Consider the following 14,526-nt stretch of genomic DNA (forward strand, 5'->3'; position numbering starts at 1 on the left):
AGCGTACAGGAATGGGAGTAAAGCATTTTCTTGTTTTCTCCTCTTTATCACTGGGCTGGAAAGACAATTAGTTGTCATATGGTCATGGCTGCCATCTGCTGACATACCCGGTGTATTGCCCCCCCCCCCCCCCCCCCCTTTAAAAAAAAAACAAAACATTTGCGCTACACTAAAATCTGAGCGAATTTCAAGTCGCAAACCATTCAGAAAAGTTTAAACAAGTTTGAAAAGGAGAGTTTGTAGTTTGATTCAAAAGAAAGAAAAACTACAAAACCACATAAACGGCACTCACTGTTTTTTTCTTCTTTTCTTTTTTTAAAACACCTTTATTGTGACCCCTTACACTCCATTCAGTATGAAGTCATTAAGTCAAAACTGGCTTCAATCATAACATGACAAAATGGTTAAGGCCTTTATAAAATAACAAAAAAAAAAGATTAAAAAAAAAAGTTTTTTTTTTTTTTTTTTTAACCAAAACAAAATCTATACAAGCTCATCAACAAATACATGCAAGATAAAACAAAATAAAAAAAATAATCCTAACTAATCATGGCTGATGCTAAAATGAAACGAGTGGCAGCTTTTAATCGTCACCGAACACAGAACCAAGCCTGCGATGGTCTTTTTCAGCCGGCACAATAAATCATGGGTTTATAACTTTGTAAAAACTTGATTTGCTTTTGGAGTTTAGTTCCCTTGTACTATTTACTACACCTACATCGATTTAAATATATATTAACTTCATTAACAATCGACAGTTGGTAATGGAACCCAAACTCCTCTCACATCTAAAAGCCTGACAGCAACAGAGCTACTGGTCTATCATAATACATTTCAGTCTAAATAACTGTTAAATCTCACGTGTTCCTCTACAACTGGACTTCCATAATCAGTCCAGCGTTTACAGTCTGATTTAACTATAAGCAGGCACGAACAAGCTCCCTGTCAACAAAGGGATCCATCTTCACTGAAGATGTTCAATGTAAATGGGACTTGACATGACACGGCACTGCAAGTGGGTCACATTCAGTCAGACAGACAGAGAAACCTGTTCATGAGGCAGTTCGTATTTTTAACTAACCGGGTTAACCTGGGACAATTTACATTGAATAAAAGTAGCCGCCATCAAGACGTTTCCCAGCGCCTCCGGTGAAACAATTATTGGGGCCTTGGGAGTTTTTCTGATCCAAGCACTGTGCAAAAAGTCTGGTAAGTATGATCCATACAAAATTTCATCTGAATTTTCATGAAAATCTATGGGCTGCAGAGAGCGTGCTCACCCGACTCCACGCGCTTTCTGAGGGGGATGAAAGTCTTTGAAAGCCAGCAGAATCAGTCGGTTAGTGAACGGGGGAAAAGACAAGTTGCGGATTTCTAGGAGCAGACAAACAATGGATTTATATAGGCGGTTATTTGAAGGAAGCACATTGGAAAGCACCTTTTGCAACAAAGAATTGATTAAGGTAGGTCACCGTTCTCGGGCTTAAGAAAAATCTGCTCTCCTACAAACGTATCGGCTTTCTAACGGTTACTACTAACAATGTCAGTTACTAACAGTTAGGATCAAATCCCTTTAAAACAGGGAAGAATCGTGAGTGTGGGTGCCAAACTTTCACTATGCGTCTTAATTCCAGAATCAGTCAAAAAGTGAACCTTTAGTGTTTCTCAGACAATGTTTAACCATCGCTGCGAGAGCGTAGTTCTTCAGGTTTTTTGGCTGGAAGATTAGCAGGCGAGAAGTTAGTTTGGAGCCATTTAAGGGGGAAATGAGACTCCTCTTAAGACTAGCTTGAATTCCAATTCTTAGTCAAAGGGTTTACATTTTAAATCGGGGTACATTAAAGGGATCTACAGTCATTGATTATTGACTATATATGTTCTTTTTTTCTCTTGCCGTGACCATTTTTTTTTGCTTGTCAGCCCAAGCAGGTTCATGATTGGGAGCATACAGAACAAAAGACAAGCAGGATTTTTTTTAATAATAAAAGGTCGCAAGGCTTTGTGCGCATCCAATGTAACAGAGGTATACGGTAGATTGCAGGTCAAAGGATAGAAGAAGTGCTGCTTTATTCTGACTGTCCAGGTAGTCAAAAAAAAGTAAAAAAAAAAAAATCATTGGGTAGTGACTCCAAATAAATAAATAAAATCACAGGAGATGTGTGCGTTTCTCAGCCGAGTTAATTCAGTTATTGCCTTAATGACTTGTCCGAATTAGTCCTTCCCCTTCTGCTTGTATTATAAATGTAACAGTTGGGTAAAAAGTTTTTAAATCCAGTATCAAGCTCCACAAATCAGCTGGCAGGAGCAAACTAAAGTTTGGTTGTCTTTAGGTGAAACTATTTTAAGGTCAAACTCCAGTGAGTGGCGGTACTAAGAGGCAGACTGCTGTCAGGAAGCCGATGGTCAGACGGTCAGACGGTTGTTAGAAGACTGTAGGGGACTCCAGGAGGCTGGATGAGCAGATGCATCCTGGGAGTACTGGCTTTCCTCTTTGCTTATCCCAACTGTACACAGCCGTCGGTGTCTTAGCAGTCTGTCTGTCCGTGAGAAGCTCTGCGGCGAGGCAAAGAAAGTTGTGCGTTTCAGGCAAGGCAGCAGAGGAGTGCACGGCTAAAGTACACGTTGAGTATTTTGGTATTCCTGAAAAAAAGACTGACTGACCTGATGGCAGCGATCACACTGGTACGGCTTTTCTCCGCTGTGAACCCTCTTGTGTCGGTCCAGGTGGTAGCGCTGAATGAACCGCATATCACATGCATCGCAGGCAAATGGCTTTTCCCCTGTAAGCAACCCACAGGCGTGGAGCATTCATTAGCATTTACCAGAACGCTTTGCATTTTTACGACCGCATATTATGAAGAGAGGCTCCATTTACCAAGAGAGGATTTAAAGGGATAGTTCGCTTCTTTTGACATGAAGCTGTATGACATCCCATACTAGCAATATCGTTTATGAACATTGACTTACCCCCCGTAGTGTCCTGTGAGCCGAGTTCCAGCCTCGTTTTGGCGTTGACAAAGGTAGTCCGGCTAGTTGGCTGGGATTTAAAAAATAAAGCGTTTTGATTCTCAAAACAATATACGTTCAAAAGAGTAATACATTTCCATCACAAAATTGTTGTGATGCAAATGCGATTGTCAGACCTCACAATCGCATGGCGCTATTTTCTCTCCCTTCGTATCACTGCGTGCTGCCCCCTGCCAACAGTCGCGCCTGTTACGGTGTTTACTGCTCGGAAGCAAGGGACTGCTCAGTCTACACTTCGGTCTGCACGGTCTACACAGTACAGTGATACGAAGGGAGAGAAAATAGCGCCAAGCGATTGTGAGTTCTGACTTTTTCCTGGACAACAATTTTGTGATGCAAATGTATTACTCTTTTGAACGCATATTATTTTGAGACGCAAACCGCTTTATTTTTTTAAACCCCAGCCAACTAGCCGGACTACTTTCGTCAACGCCAAAACGAGGCCTGAACCCGGCTCACAGGACGCAGCAGGGGGTAAGAAAATGTTCATAAACGATATTGCTGAAGCTGTATGGGATGTCATACAGCTTGATGTCAAAAGAGGCGAACTATCCCTTTAAGGAAAGAAAGAAATACAGAAAGAGCAGAGATTAAAAGCATTCAATAAAAAAAATATATATGAATGAAAAAAACAAACAAACAAAAAAAACTGTTGCATGCAGCCATTTTATGCTCAAAAAAATTCCAAGTGACTTCAGTCTGGAGTTTTCGCTGCTTATCCTAACTGAATATGTAAAAAAATAAATCCCTGCAGAGATCCACTCGCTAATCCGATGTGAATAAATGAGCTTTCGAGTTCTCACCCGTATGCGTAAGAATATGTCGCTTGAGGTGGTAGCTGCTCCGGAAAGCCCCGTAGCAGTGATCACAGATGAAGTTCTTCTGGACCTTCAAGGAGCTGTCATCGTCCATATCCATCTGTGGAAGTAAGAGCTATCACCATCGACACAGTTAGATCAAACTGATTGCAACTGCAGCCAGCATCTTTTTCATTTCTTAACATCTGAAACAATCCTCACCTCCACTTTCTCTTTAACCTTGTTGGACGACCCAGATTTTTTGTGTTTCTTCTTGGGTTGCATATTCTGGTTAGTCTGCGCATCCTTATCCTCAATTATCCGTGCTGTGTGATACTCCCCGTCTTTCCGGATTAGCTTTTGAGGGAGATAAAACATACATAATCACATCAAGAGTATTCTTTCAACTTTAAAAAACGGTCAAATTAAGCACTTAATGATATTATAAAATGAGTAAATGTTTATAAGACAGTAATAGTGTAGTTGCAAGAAGATAGAAGCTTCAAATGGCACATTTGACTGAAGCTTCTACAGATACCTACCTAATGACAAAGTAAACTGTCCTTATATCTGGAAATTAATACATTGATGCCTTCGCCTCACTCACCAGGGGCGGACAGCTCCCATCTGAAGAGTGTCCCATGAGGCTGTGGTGGGCTTGTCCATGATGACCCTGGTGCCCATGGTGGTTTTGGCTGTGCTGCGAGTGGGCCTGGTGACTCTCAGTGCTGGCCCTGTGGCCCTGACCCAAGGCTGACATCATCTTCTTCTGGCCTGGGATGTTGTTGGCTTGCATCAGGGCCATGCTGGACAGCACCGCCTCGCAGCCCAGCAACCCAGCCTGCCAACGCAATCAACAACACGTCAGAGCATACAGGGGGGGGTTACAGGACTCTTCACAGAGACAAGCAGCCGGGGGAAACTTGGAGGTAGGGTTGAATAATGGGAGAGACAGATTAATGCAACCATGATGGTGATTCTGGAGATGGAGAGACTTCCACTGACCCATTTCATATGGTCTCGAACTGAACTGTTGGAATGGTGTGTCATCGCCTTGGTTTGAATGCGTGTGTGTTTGAGGGGAGAGAGGGGGCTTCACTCAGGATGAGGGGTGACAGAAGAGACCACAGCCCCCCAAATCATCGGGGGCCAAAACCCTGAAAATAGAGGCATACGAATACATGACCAGATATTGAGGTCATTCATTGAGGTGCTTTTTTTTTTTTTTTTTTGGTGTACAATCTGGAAAGAAAGCCCCAAGGATTCAGCCTCAAGTTTGCAGGGTTGAGAGGAAACAAGAGAAGTAAAAAAGAAAAAAAAAGGAAAAATGAAGACAACCTTAAAAAAGCTAAATTCATTTGTGGTACACCATCAACTACTTCAAAACTATCTACGAGGAGAAATGTGCCAAACCTGTATATATACCATGGATTATTATAAGCATACATATATAAATAAATAAAATATAGAAACAGATTTTGAAAACTAACTGAAAGCTTTAGTCGACTCTAATATAACTGAGCCAGAAATGTCAAAGCAAACTAAAGACGAAAAGATAAAAGTTACAATGATTCTAAACCTAGAAATGTCACGCTCAGTGGTGTAAAACCTAGATAATCACAGCGTACAGTTCATCAGTCAACAATAAAACGGATTCTGAAGTATGAAGAATCCAGCAGTGCATGGTAATGATCTAACATCGCTAACCCAACAGCTTAATCTCCTTTGATTAAAGAGAGTGAGGAACCTCCCTAATCCAGCTAAAAACTTTTTTAATTTCCTTCCATCTTACGCAAGTCTGAGAAGTATCAACATTCAGTTTCCAGAATAACACATATCCTAGAGAAAAAAAAAAAGAATCCAAATAACTATGTAAGAAGATTAATGTTATTGTTGCTCTCTAAGCACTTTATCCCATGGGTTGCTTTATTTACCTGTGAACAGCCCTACAGGTGCAGGTTTTATTTATGCTGGTTTAATGTGATGGATTTTATTTGATCTACCCCCTCAGTTTTATACTTCCGTCATGTTTTATATGCTTTGAATGAGAAACAATTTTGTCTGTTTAAAAGCAGAATGACACACGATATGACAACGAAGTAAAGCATGCTGCTGACAGCACATGGCAAGCAGAGGTTTGTCCAAATAGTGAATGAAAACCCCAGTAATGAAGGTTAAAACAATGGAAGGCAAGTGATCGGCCACGAAGCATTTCAGGCAACTTTAATACAGAGTAACGCATTTGCTTTCAGTCGGAACCTTACATTAGAAAATTGTTCTCTAAATGAATCGTGTGGGTGTTCTGATTTTGAAAAAAAAACAAAAAAACAACAACAACAACAAACATAATCCAGTGGTGAGCTGAGGTTAGCATGTAACGAACACTTAAAACGTTTGGAGAGAGAGGGAGATAACAAAATCCATGGACAAGTGATCCCTGGAAGTCCATCGGGACCACATGATACTGGATAACCAGTTTGATGTGTTCAGATGTGGTTAATATAGTGTGCCGAGTGTCTCCTCAGCAAGACAGAACGCAGAAACCAGCTAGCTAGCCAGCAGAAGGGTTATGGGACAACTCTTGTATGGCTGAACTGAACCCCCACCCCCCGCCCCAGACAACACAAAAACAGCCAGGCAGGCAGGCAGGGCGTGCGGGCTCAGCGCCGACCCCATAATAACGCCTCCTTCCCCGGGTACAGCCGCTACAAAACAGACGACTGGCAGATTATAAAATGGCAGAAAGCCGCGCGAGAGAAGCGTCGCCACACGGAGCGCTTACCTTTGGATTTTAATACCGCTGAAGATTGTTATTTCTTGTCGCACTTCCAAATTTTTTTTCTCAGTTTACAAACAGTGACAGGAAACACTACCACCGGAAGTGCTCCCCAGGGAGAGTTCTGATTGGTCATCCGCCCAGCCATGTGATTTAAGCGGGGTGACCCACATTTAAGGCACAGTTGAGTTGGCTGTACGTAAAGAAACTGTAAATCATAGACGTCAGACACAGGCCCGAATTTAGACCGCAGTGTAATTATTTTTGCTCCGCAAGATAATACCAAATGTCTACTAGAGCTGTCCCGCCGGTAGACAGCCTATGCACTGCTAATACTACAAATCCCAGAATTCTCTGCTGGTGCGTTGGCGCGTCAATCAGGACCCACACGCGCCCCCTCCTCTGTTGCCGTTTATTAGCGACCTTATGCTATCAGTCGCATCGGGCCAGCTCTCCCAAAAATGACCAAACGAAAGGTGGGGAACATGAGCTTTCCAGAGAGGTGGGAAGCAGAAAATCTGTTGACAAAACAATACTATTATTATTGTTAGCCTGCAAGAAAAGGTTAGGCTACCATTGAAATTTAACTCAGAAGGCCACAAATAGAGAAAGAGGCATACGATTGAAAAAATATATTCAAGAAATGAATGCCACTGCCTTTTATTTGACATTTGATTTCACATGTGTTCATAGTATTAAGATTTTAATTTTTCCAAATTCAATGTTGAAGCAAAATTTAAGTTTGTTTCCATTTGAAAAGGTTCATCGCTTTATCTGAGAAAGAAAAACTTTTGTAGACCCTATTGTAGACATTTTTTTCAATAAATTTCAAATTTTTAATTTTGGCCCACTGTGTATTTGAGTTTGACACCCCTGTTGTAAATGATGCTTTATAGAAAAAAGATTCAGGATAAAACTGATTGGTATCTGACCAATTGAACACAGAGCATTTAATCTGGAAACCAAAGAAAAGGTTATAGTGAGATGCTTTTATTTGTCTATTTGTTTATTTATTTATCTATGGAGATGAGTTTTAAGAGCTGATTAGCAGATTCTGGCAGTTTCAGCTCTTTAGAAAAAAAGAAATAAGCTAGCACCACAAGTGTTGAAGACAATACCTCCCTGAGTGAAGTTTTCTTTGTTTCAAATATGAGATTGTTTTTTTTTTTTATCTCTTTTTTGTCCCGTTATCATAAACTGAGGATCTTTGGGATCTCTGACTGTTGGACCAAGCACTTGAGGTTGTATTTTCACTCTTCTGAAAATGAATGAAAACTACCTCAGCTCTTAATTTATGATGTTTTTATTGTGTTTATTTTAATGTACAGCACTTTGGTAACCTTTGCGTTTATTTAAAATGTGCTTTATAAATAAAATTGATTGATTGATTGATTGATTTATGAAAGCTAATAGGAAGAGTCAATAAGTGGACAGAAAGTCTCCAAATACAAGTAAACATATAAAATGATGCAACGCCATAAATGGAGGGGACAGAAATTCCTGGAAATGCTTCGGAACTCCATTTAAAAAGACACATTTGATATTCATAAATGTCAAGGATAATTTATTTGTTTCTTCATCTATTTCACCTGTGCATAAAAATCATAAACGTACAGTAAGGTTTGTTCGCTTGCATCAGTTTTTGACATTATAATTTCAGATTCGCACACAATCTTGATGGGCAGTGTGTTTACATCTGAAACATTGTGATTTTGGGTTACAAATCCTTTCCCAGCCTTTCAATTTCATCGAGGAAGAAGTCCATGTCCTTGTGGGAAATGAGTGGAGAAAACACAGTCACACGAAAAAAATTGCCTATGTTTCCAAGAGGTTGGTAGCCCACCATCATGGTGCCTTGTTTCATCATCCGCTCCTTGATGATCGGAGCCACCTTTCAACGAAAATGAAAATACACAAAAAGAGACAATTGTTGAATTCTGTGTTCTTAATAAGAATGCCTCAGATTATACCTTGAACTTGAATGTGCGTATCTGCCATATCAAGAAGGAGTCAGAAATCTCAAAACACTGATACTTCAAATCTGGACTCTTCACTGATGTGAAGCAAAAGTAAATGACTCTTCACTTACTTTTGCCAGCCTGTTCTGGTAATCTGCGTTTCCCTCCATCCCTCTCAGACTCGGTGGAATGAACCAGAAGCAAACATTCACAAACTCCGGCTGTCAGTGGAGATAGAATCCAAAGATGGAGTGATAATGTTGTGCTCAAAAATAAAAAATAAGAAAATGCTTTAGATGTAAATTTACCTCTCTCAAAAGAAGGAACCCATCTCTTTTTTTCATTCGCTCCACCAAATACCTGCAAGAGTAAGCTGTTACATTCAATTGATCTCAGGTACAACCTGTTGTTGAACGAAACCACGTAAGTTCGGTTTATGAAAACGGAGATTTAAACTAATGCTGTATTAGAGTGGATAAGCAAAGATGCCGTAAGAGGGGTGCAGAAGTAGCCAATGTAAAAAAACACGCAAATGATCCATTTTCTTCAGATTTTTATCCAGAATAAACAAAGCGTAAACTGCCCTGTCACTGAAAAGAATTCAGTTAGTCTGATATGCATAAGATAAAATAGTAGCACTTCAAAGTTCTAACCTTTAAGTAAAAGTTTGGTGACACAGTTTAACTACCTGCTTGTTATGACCCAGGTCACAGAGTGCTGCATGAAATGGACAGTGACACAAGCGTTAATGAGTTTTATTTAGAGCTGTTAAGCTATTAAAATGTATAGTTGAGATTATGAATGTGAATGTGGCTGAATTCAAATATGCTACCTACAAACGGGCTATTACTGGCGAACTCTAAAAGGGTGGCATTGTGGGTAATCTGGCTGCGATGTGATTGTTGTAGTCCTGGAAGTGAGTTGACTGAAATGCATTGGACAGAATATTCAACGTCAACAATTAGGTATCTATACAGGTGCAGGCTCCAGGATAACTGCTGCCCAAATGTCGTTCACATGGTTTAAATTTGCATCCCCATCTTACCATGCTTTTACTGATCCAAACAGTAAAAGCATGTCAGGGAGGCCACTCACCGGGCTTCAGTGAAGACACCTCTCTACTACCACTACTACTACTGAGAGCCACAATTTTTGGAAATATTACAACTTTGAACACTACTGTCGAAGTTTGCTGAAGGTCGACTGATCGGTGCGGAGTGTAATTTGTTACCAGGCCAAACGCCGTATAGGCTGGCAGGTGATATTGTCAGCTGAATGGTACTCTGACGTATGCAAAACTCGCTGATTCAAAAAGTGCAGAGTAATTTCTTCCTCCTGATTTGTACGACAGTTGGCTGCGGTACATGGAATGGGCCTTTAATCAGGGATCTAATTACGTATTCACTTAATTTAACACAGTGCTTGTTTAATGGTGTTTAAGTGAGATTGAGTTTGTGTGTTAACTCTTGACAGCTTAAGTGTTTTCATATTAAAAAAAAAAAAAACTGAAAGCAATCAAGACGGTTAAGGCAGTGAAGCCCATGCACCACACAAAGACTTCACTGCAGCTGTAAGGGCACCGGGAATTCAGCAGGGTGGAACAATGCTTTATTTACCTCACATGGAGGAATGCTTTGTCAACACGCTCTTCCAAGCCAGCAGAGCCAACAGCTTTCCACATCAGCCACAGCTTCAGACAATCCACTTTGCGGCTGCACTGGACAGATTTATCTCCGATGTCAAGATTAACATCATAGAACTTGTCTTGCTGGAAGAGGTATGAGGCGTTGGCGCTGTGGCACCGCTTCAGCAAGTTCTGTGGAACACAAAAGGTTGGTTGAGTCGAGAAAAGAATCTAAACAAAGCAAGAGTAAAAACTGTAAGCCCGTCCTATCAAAACCGTCGGAATTTCTAATTGTGTAGTTTCATGAAACCAAACCGTGGTATCCTTAAGCAGCAAGACCGAACACTGCAGGCCCGCCACCAGCATCTTGTGTGGATTCCATCCCACTGAATTTGCTCTAGTAACACACACGCACACACACACACACACACACACACACACACACACACACACACACACACACACACACACAGCAGCTAATGACCATTACTGCCAAACTTTGCAGTTTTGATTATCCAAGTTGAATATTGTCTTCAGTATGTTGCAAAATGCATCTTTCTTGCTTGCACGTTAATGCCTGTCAGCTCCTTTCATCAGATGCTTGTGCTGCTTGGAAAAGAGCACACTTCCTCCCCATGCAGCCTGAAAGAAGTGGCAAAAAGACAAAATGTGGGAGTTCTCTCAGATTTACCCAAACACAGAAATAGTCTCTAAAAATCAACGCCTGCCAACTTAGATTAGTCTCCCCCTGGAGCACTCACGTCGACGTGCAGCCAGAGATTGTGTTTCTCACAAACATCAGCTATGCGGTCCAGTGGGTCAAAGGCACCCTGCACTGTCGTGCCTGACGTGCAGCTTACAAAGAACGGGACTGCACCCTGAGAGGAGCAAATGGAAAGTGAGTGCAGTTTCCTTTCGCGTGGACTTTCAAGGCTCTGGTCGGTTCGAGCCAGAAAATTCAACCCGACATGCCTTATGCACGTGTATATTGGGCTTACTGAACATGAGTAAATTTACCAGAGATTTGGACAACTCTAATTTTTCATCCAGGTCCTCAGGAATCATTCTGCCTCTGTTGCGAAGGAAAAAAAGCATTAATGGGGTAACATAAAGAAAGGAATATACCAATTAGTGTGATCCCTGGGATTAAGACAGCAAAGATTTATCAATTTCTTTTGGTGAATTTTCAAATTTATAAAATGACACAAGTTGACATGTTCAATGTGTTTATAGCAGTTTTGCTTAATAAATTATTTCAATAGCCAACAAGTAATTTACAACTAACCTAAGCTCTTACAGTAAGCAATCAATTACCCTTCATCCACTTTCACCATGATGACATTGTCCCAAAACCCAGAAACGCAGCACCTTTCTTCACCGAGTAATGGCTCTGGAAAACATGGGAATGCATCCTTCAGTCATCTGGCACAAAAAAATCTCAGAAACTTTTAGTCTAATGAATGAGTCAGGCGTCCTGACCTCTGGAGATGTAAAGACGGTCATTTGTGGGAGACCCCTCAACCCCTGGCTTTTGACCTGTGGGAAGAGTTTGTAGCGTGCGAGGTTCATGGCATACATGTTTGAGGTGGAACCCCCGGGGCAGAAAATACCATCACCTTCTGTCCAGCCCACAAGCTGACGTAATGCCCTTAAAACCTCAGTCTCCATCAGCACAAAGACTGGTGCCACTTCATAGGTGAAGCTGCCAATGACAAGAAATATGTCTGATCATTGATAGGTTTTAAGTCATACAGTAGTGTACTTGTTGCAACTCATTTCGCTGTGTATTATACAATGACTTGTGAACACCAGTGCTTTCTCAGTTTTTGAACACTCGGGCTGTTCGTTTCTGCACGTCTCAGACACAAAAATCTGTGAAAACACAGATGGCAGCAGTAATGTGGTTTCATAGAACGAGCCATGGCACCACTAACCAGAGCAGCAGTGGCCGTCCTCTTAAAATAAAAACATTGCAAAGTGCTTCAAAATTAGCACAAGAAAACCGAGTTCTGGTGCAGTTCCGACAGTGTGACACTCCATGATGCCAACATCAGTGGATGGCATCCAAAAACTAATCCCATACTTGCTGTTGGGCAGAAAATCATAAGATTAAACTTTGCCAGACAACATTAAAAGGAGCCTGACAAACACTGGGAGCACATTCTTTGGTCAGATGAGACAAAGACAAATATGCTCTGTTCAACTGAGGATCAGTATGTTTGGGATGAACCTGGCCAGGACGACAGCGGTGAAAGCAATGACCTAGCAGTGAAGCATATAGAAGAAAGTAGGACAACGTGTTAAGGAGATGGCATTTATAGATGGCACCGTCAATGTAAATGGTTAGTTAATCAAAGCCATCTGGGAAAAGGACAGTCGCTTTAGTGAACTACACTCAAATCAGAGCACCATAAAAAGCCAGTTGCTGAACAGGAGCTACTTTATTCAACTGATATCTTGATTAAAATCCAACAATAGCAGCTAGTACAGGACAGTGGCCCGTCAGAACTTCTGTGTTAGGAGCCTGGCATGATGGATTCGGGTTTAATTGTGATCTTGTTGTTTCAGCAAATCCAGCCGCCTCGTAAAGTAAATGAAAGCCTGCAGATATACCAGACAAAATGACTCCCAGTCTCCAGACTTTTAGGAGAGGAGGACTATTCATGCATGGTAGCGGACTAAACCTCCATTTCAAAATCACAGAGGAGTTTCTAAAAAAGAAAAGTGTTAAACAAAAAAAAAAATGACATTGTCAAGAATGTCCCAAAAAATAAAAATGAAATTGCCCCGTTTAAAAAGAGAGCAAAAGGGTGAGACACCACTCTGACACGAGAAACTGAAAAAAATGCCTAAAACACAACAGATATCCCGAATGTTTTTTTTCTTTCTTTCTTTCATCATTGGTCTCCGTCATGCTGTGGACGGTCCAATCATCAAAACACATTATTTTGAGAAAAAGGAGATTTGAATCATAGTGATTTATCACAGTATCATATTCAGTCTAAACTTTAGTGAAACTATCTGGATATTTCTTCCATCACTGCCTCACTGGGTCAAATATATCTGCTTTGCTGTTTTTTTTTTTGGTATTTCTTACAGGTTAGTGTTGAGAGCCTAGGTGAGGAAACGTCCAGCCAAGGCATGATAGTCCACACCACCAAACTGCTGATTGAAGAAATGGGGGTGACCTGAAAGTGACAACAAGAAGAACCATCAAGTTTGAAAAAGAATCAGTTTGTAATACTGTTTCGGCTGTCTCTGTCAGTCTTCCTTGTCTTTATGCTGTACTTGGCGACATCTCTCACTCTCTGCAGGAGCCTGGCTTGTGGTTCCCCAGTGTCTCTCAGCTGCAGATCCAGCTGCAGCGCCAGCTCATCGGGCTCTTTCCACTCACACACCTGCACGAAAAACACACAAATTGTGGTTTTTGTTCAGCAAACCAACTGTAATATGATAGGTGAGACATTTTATGCTTCGGGAAACACCTTCTGTTTGACATCTGTGCCTTTGCAGAGCACCTCCTCCACAATAATCTTAAAGGCTTCGTTCAAGAAGAGTTGGCCCTCCGCATGGTCAATGAGAGGCTCACTCAGGTCACGGAGAGTTGGCTCCATTGTCTGTCCGTCTGCTGCGTTTAAAACAGTTCAAACAGAAACACAGTGAGTAAAGGGCTGCAGTTCAAAATAAACAGACAGATACCACACACTGTACTTACACGATAATGGGGACACGTGAGCCATGTTCACACTTTTAAATGAGCTAGCGAATCTCTGCTGCTTTTTTTAGAGGGTGCTGATAGAAAATGGCTGCAGAACAAAAGGAAAGCACGGCAGCAGTGGGAGGGACGCAACCTTTGTCCCAGAGCCACAGTTAATTAACACTGACTGAGATTACGGGGGAGAGTGGGAGAAATGGTGAGGAATACACTGATTTCTGAGGTTCTGTCATGAAAAAGAAACTTAAGTGTCAAGAGACATGCAAAACTTTCATGAATAAAACAATCAAGAGTTTCAGACAAAACTACCCGAGAGACAGGAAGATTCATTAATGGTGGTAACTAAGATTATGCATTCATGAAGTACAAATGTGATCTACAGTATTTGTAATTTAGTCAAGAGTTTTTATATCAAAGCAGCTCTATAGGTGGATCATGCTACATGTCCCATATTGTTGTATTAATTCCACTGCATATTTCAGGTGCTTTAGTTATTTTTCATATCATTACATTACGGTCATTTTGCAGACGCTTTTATCCAAAGCGACTTACAATAAGTGTGTTCCACATCGGTAGGCTAAAGAACTTCAGGTCACAAGAAATCACAAGTGCATTTCCTTCCAAAACCA

General features: G+C 41.1%; 2 protein-coding genes across 3 annotated transcripts; both read right to left on the reverse strand.

Moving 5' to 3' along the window:
• Positions 1-308: 308 nt before the first annotated feature.
• znf740b (zinc finger protein 740b) lies at positions 309-6,707 on the reverse strand. Of its 2 annotated transcripts, XM_075476796.1 has the most exons (7): positions 6,607-6,707; positions 4,830-4,981; positions 4,432-4,665; positions 4,047-4,181; positions 3,831-3,960; positions 2,662-2,780; positions 309-2,553 (listed from the first exon to the last, which is right to left on the reverse strand). In XM_075476796.1, the coding sequence occupies exons 2-7, from the start codon at positions 4,872-4,874 to the stop codon at positions 2,404-2,406; spliced, it is 813 nt and encodes a 270-aa protein (XP_075332911.1). In that variant the 5' UTR covers positions 4,875-4,981; positions 6,607-6,707; the 3' UTR covers positions 309-2,403. The 2 variants fall into 2 exon arrangements, with proteins under 2 accessions (XP_075332911.1, XP_075332912.1); XM_075476797.1 differs by lacking the exon at positions 4,830-4,981.
• Positions 6,708-8,147: 1,440 nt separating this feature from the next.
• csad (cysteine sulfinic acid decarboxylase) lies at positions 8,148-14,523 on the reverse strand. Its single transcript, XM_075476799.1, is given in 15 exon segments — positions 8,148-8,491; positions 8,690-8,779; positions 8,867-8,918; positions 10,175-10,374; positions 10,498-10,579; positions 10,760-10,824; positions 10,944-11,060; positions 11,200-11,254; positions 11,497-11,530; positions 11,533-11,572; positions 11,662-11,884; positions 13,280-13,370; positions 13,427-13,580; positions 13,668-13,810; positions 13,898-14,523. Coding segments are annotated over 15 exon segments (1,545 nt in total). The 5' UTR covers positions 13,923-14,523; the 3' UTR covers positions 8,148-8,317.
• Positions 14,524-14,526: the final 3 nt, after the last annotated feature.

Source organism: Odontesthes bonariensis, chromosome 10 (genome assembly GCF_027942865.1).
Source record: "Odontesthes bonariensis isolate fOdoBon6 chromosome 10, fOdoBon6.hap1, whole genome shotgun sequence".
Taxonomy (NCBI): domain Eukaryota; kingdom Metazoa; phylum Chordata; class Actinopteri; order Atheriniformes; family Atherinopsidae; genus Odontesthes; species Odontesthes bonariensis.

Bases quoted from the DNA above. Each gene is read 5' to 3' on its own strand.
- znf740b (XM_075476796.1), bottom strand. From the start codon at position 4,874: ATGACACACCATTCCAACAGTTCAGTTCGAGACCATATGAAATGG. The intron at 4,666-4,829 runs GTCAGTGGAAGT...TTGCGTTGGCAG, and splicing joins TTCGAGACCATATGAAATGG to GCTGGGTTGCTGGGCTGCGA. The intron at 2,781-3,830 runs GTGAGAACTCGA...GGTTGCTTACAG, and splicing joins ACATATTCTTACGCATACGG to GGGAAAAGCCATTTGCCTGC.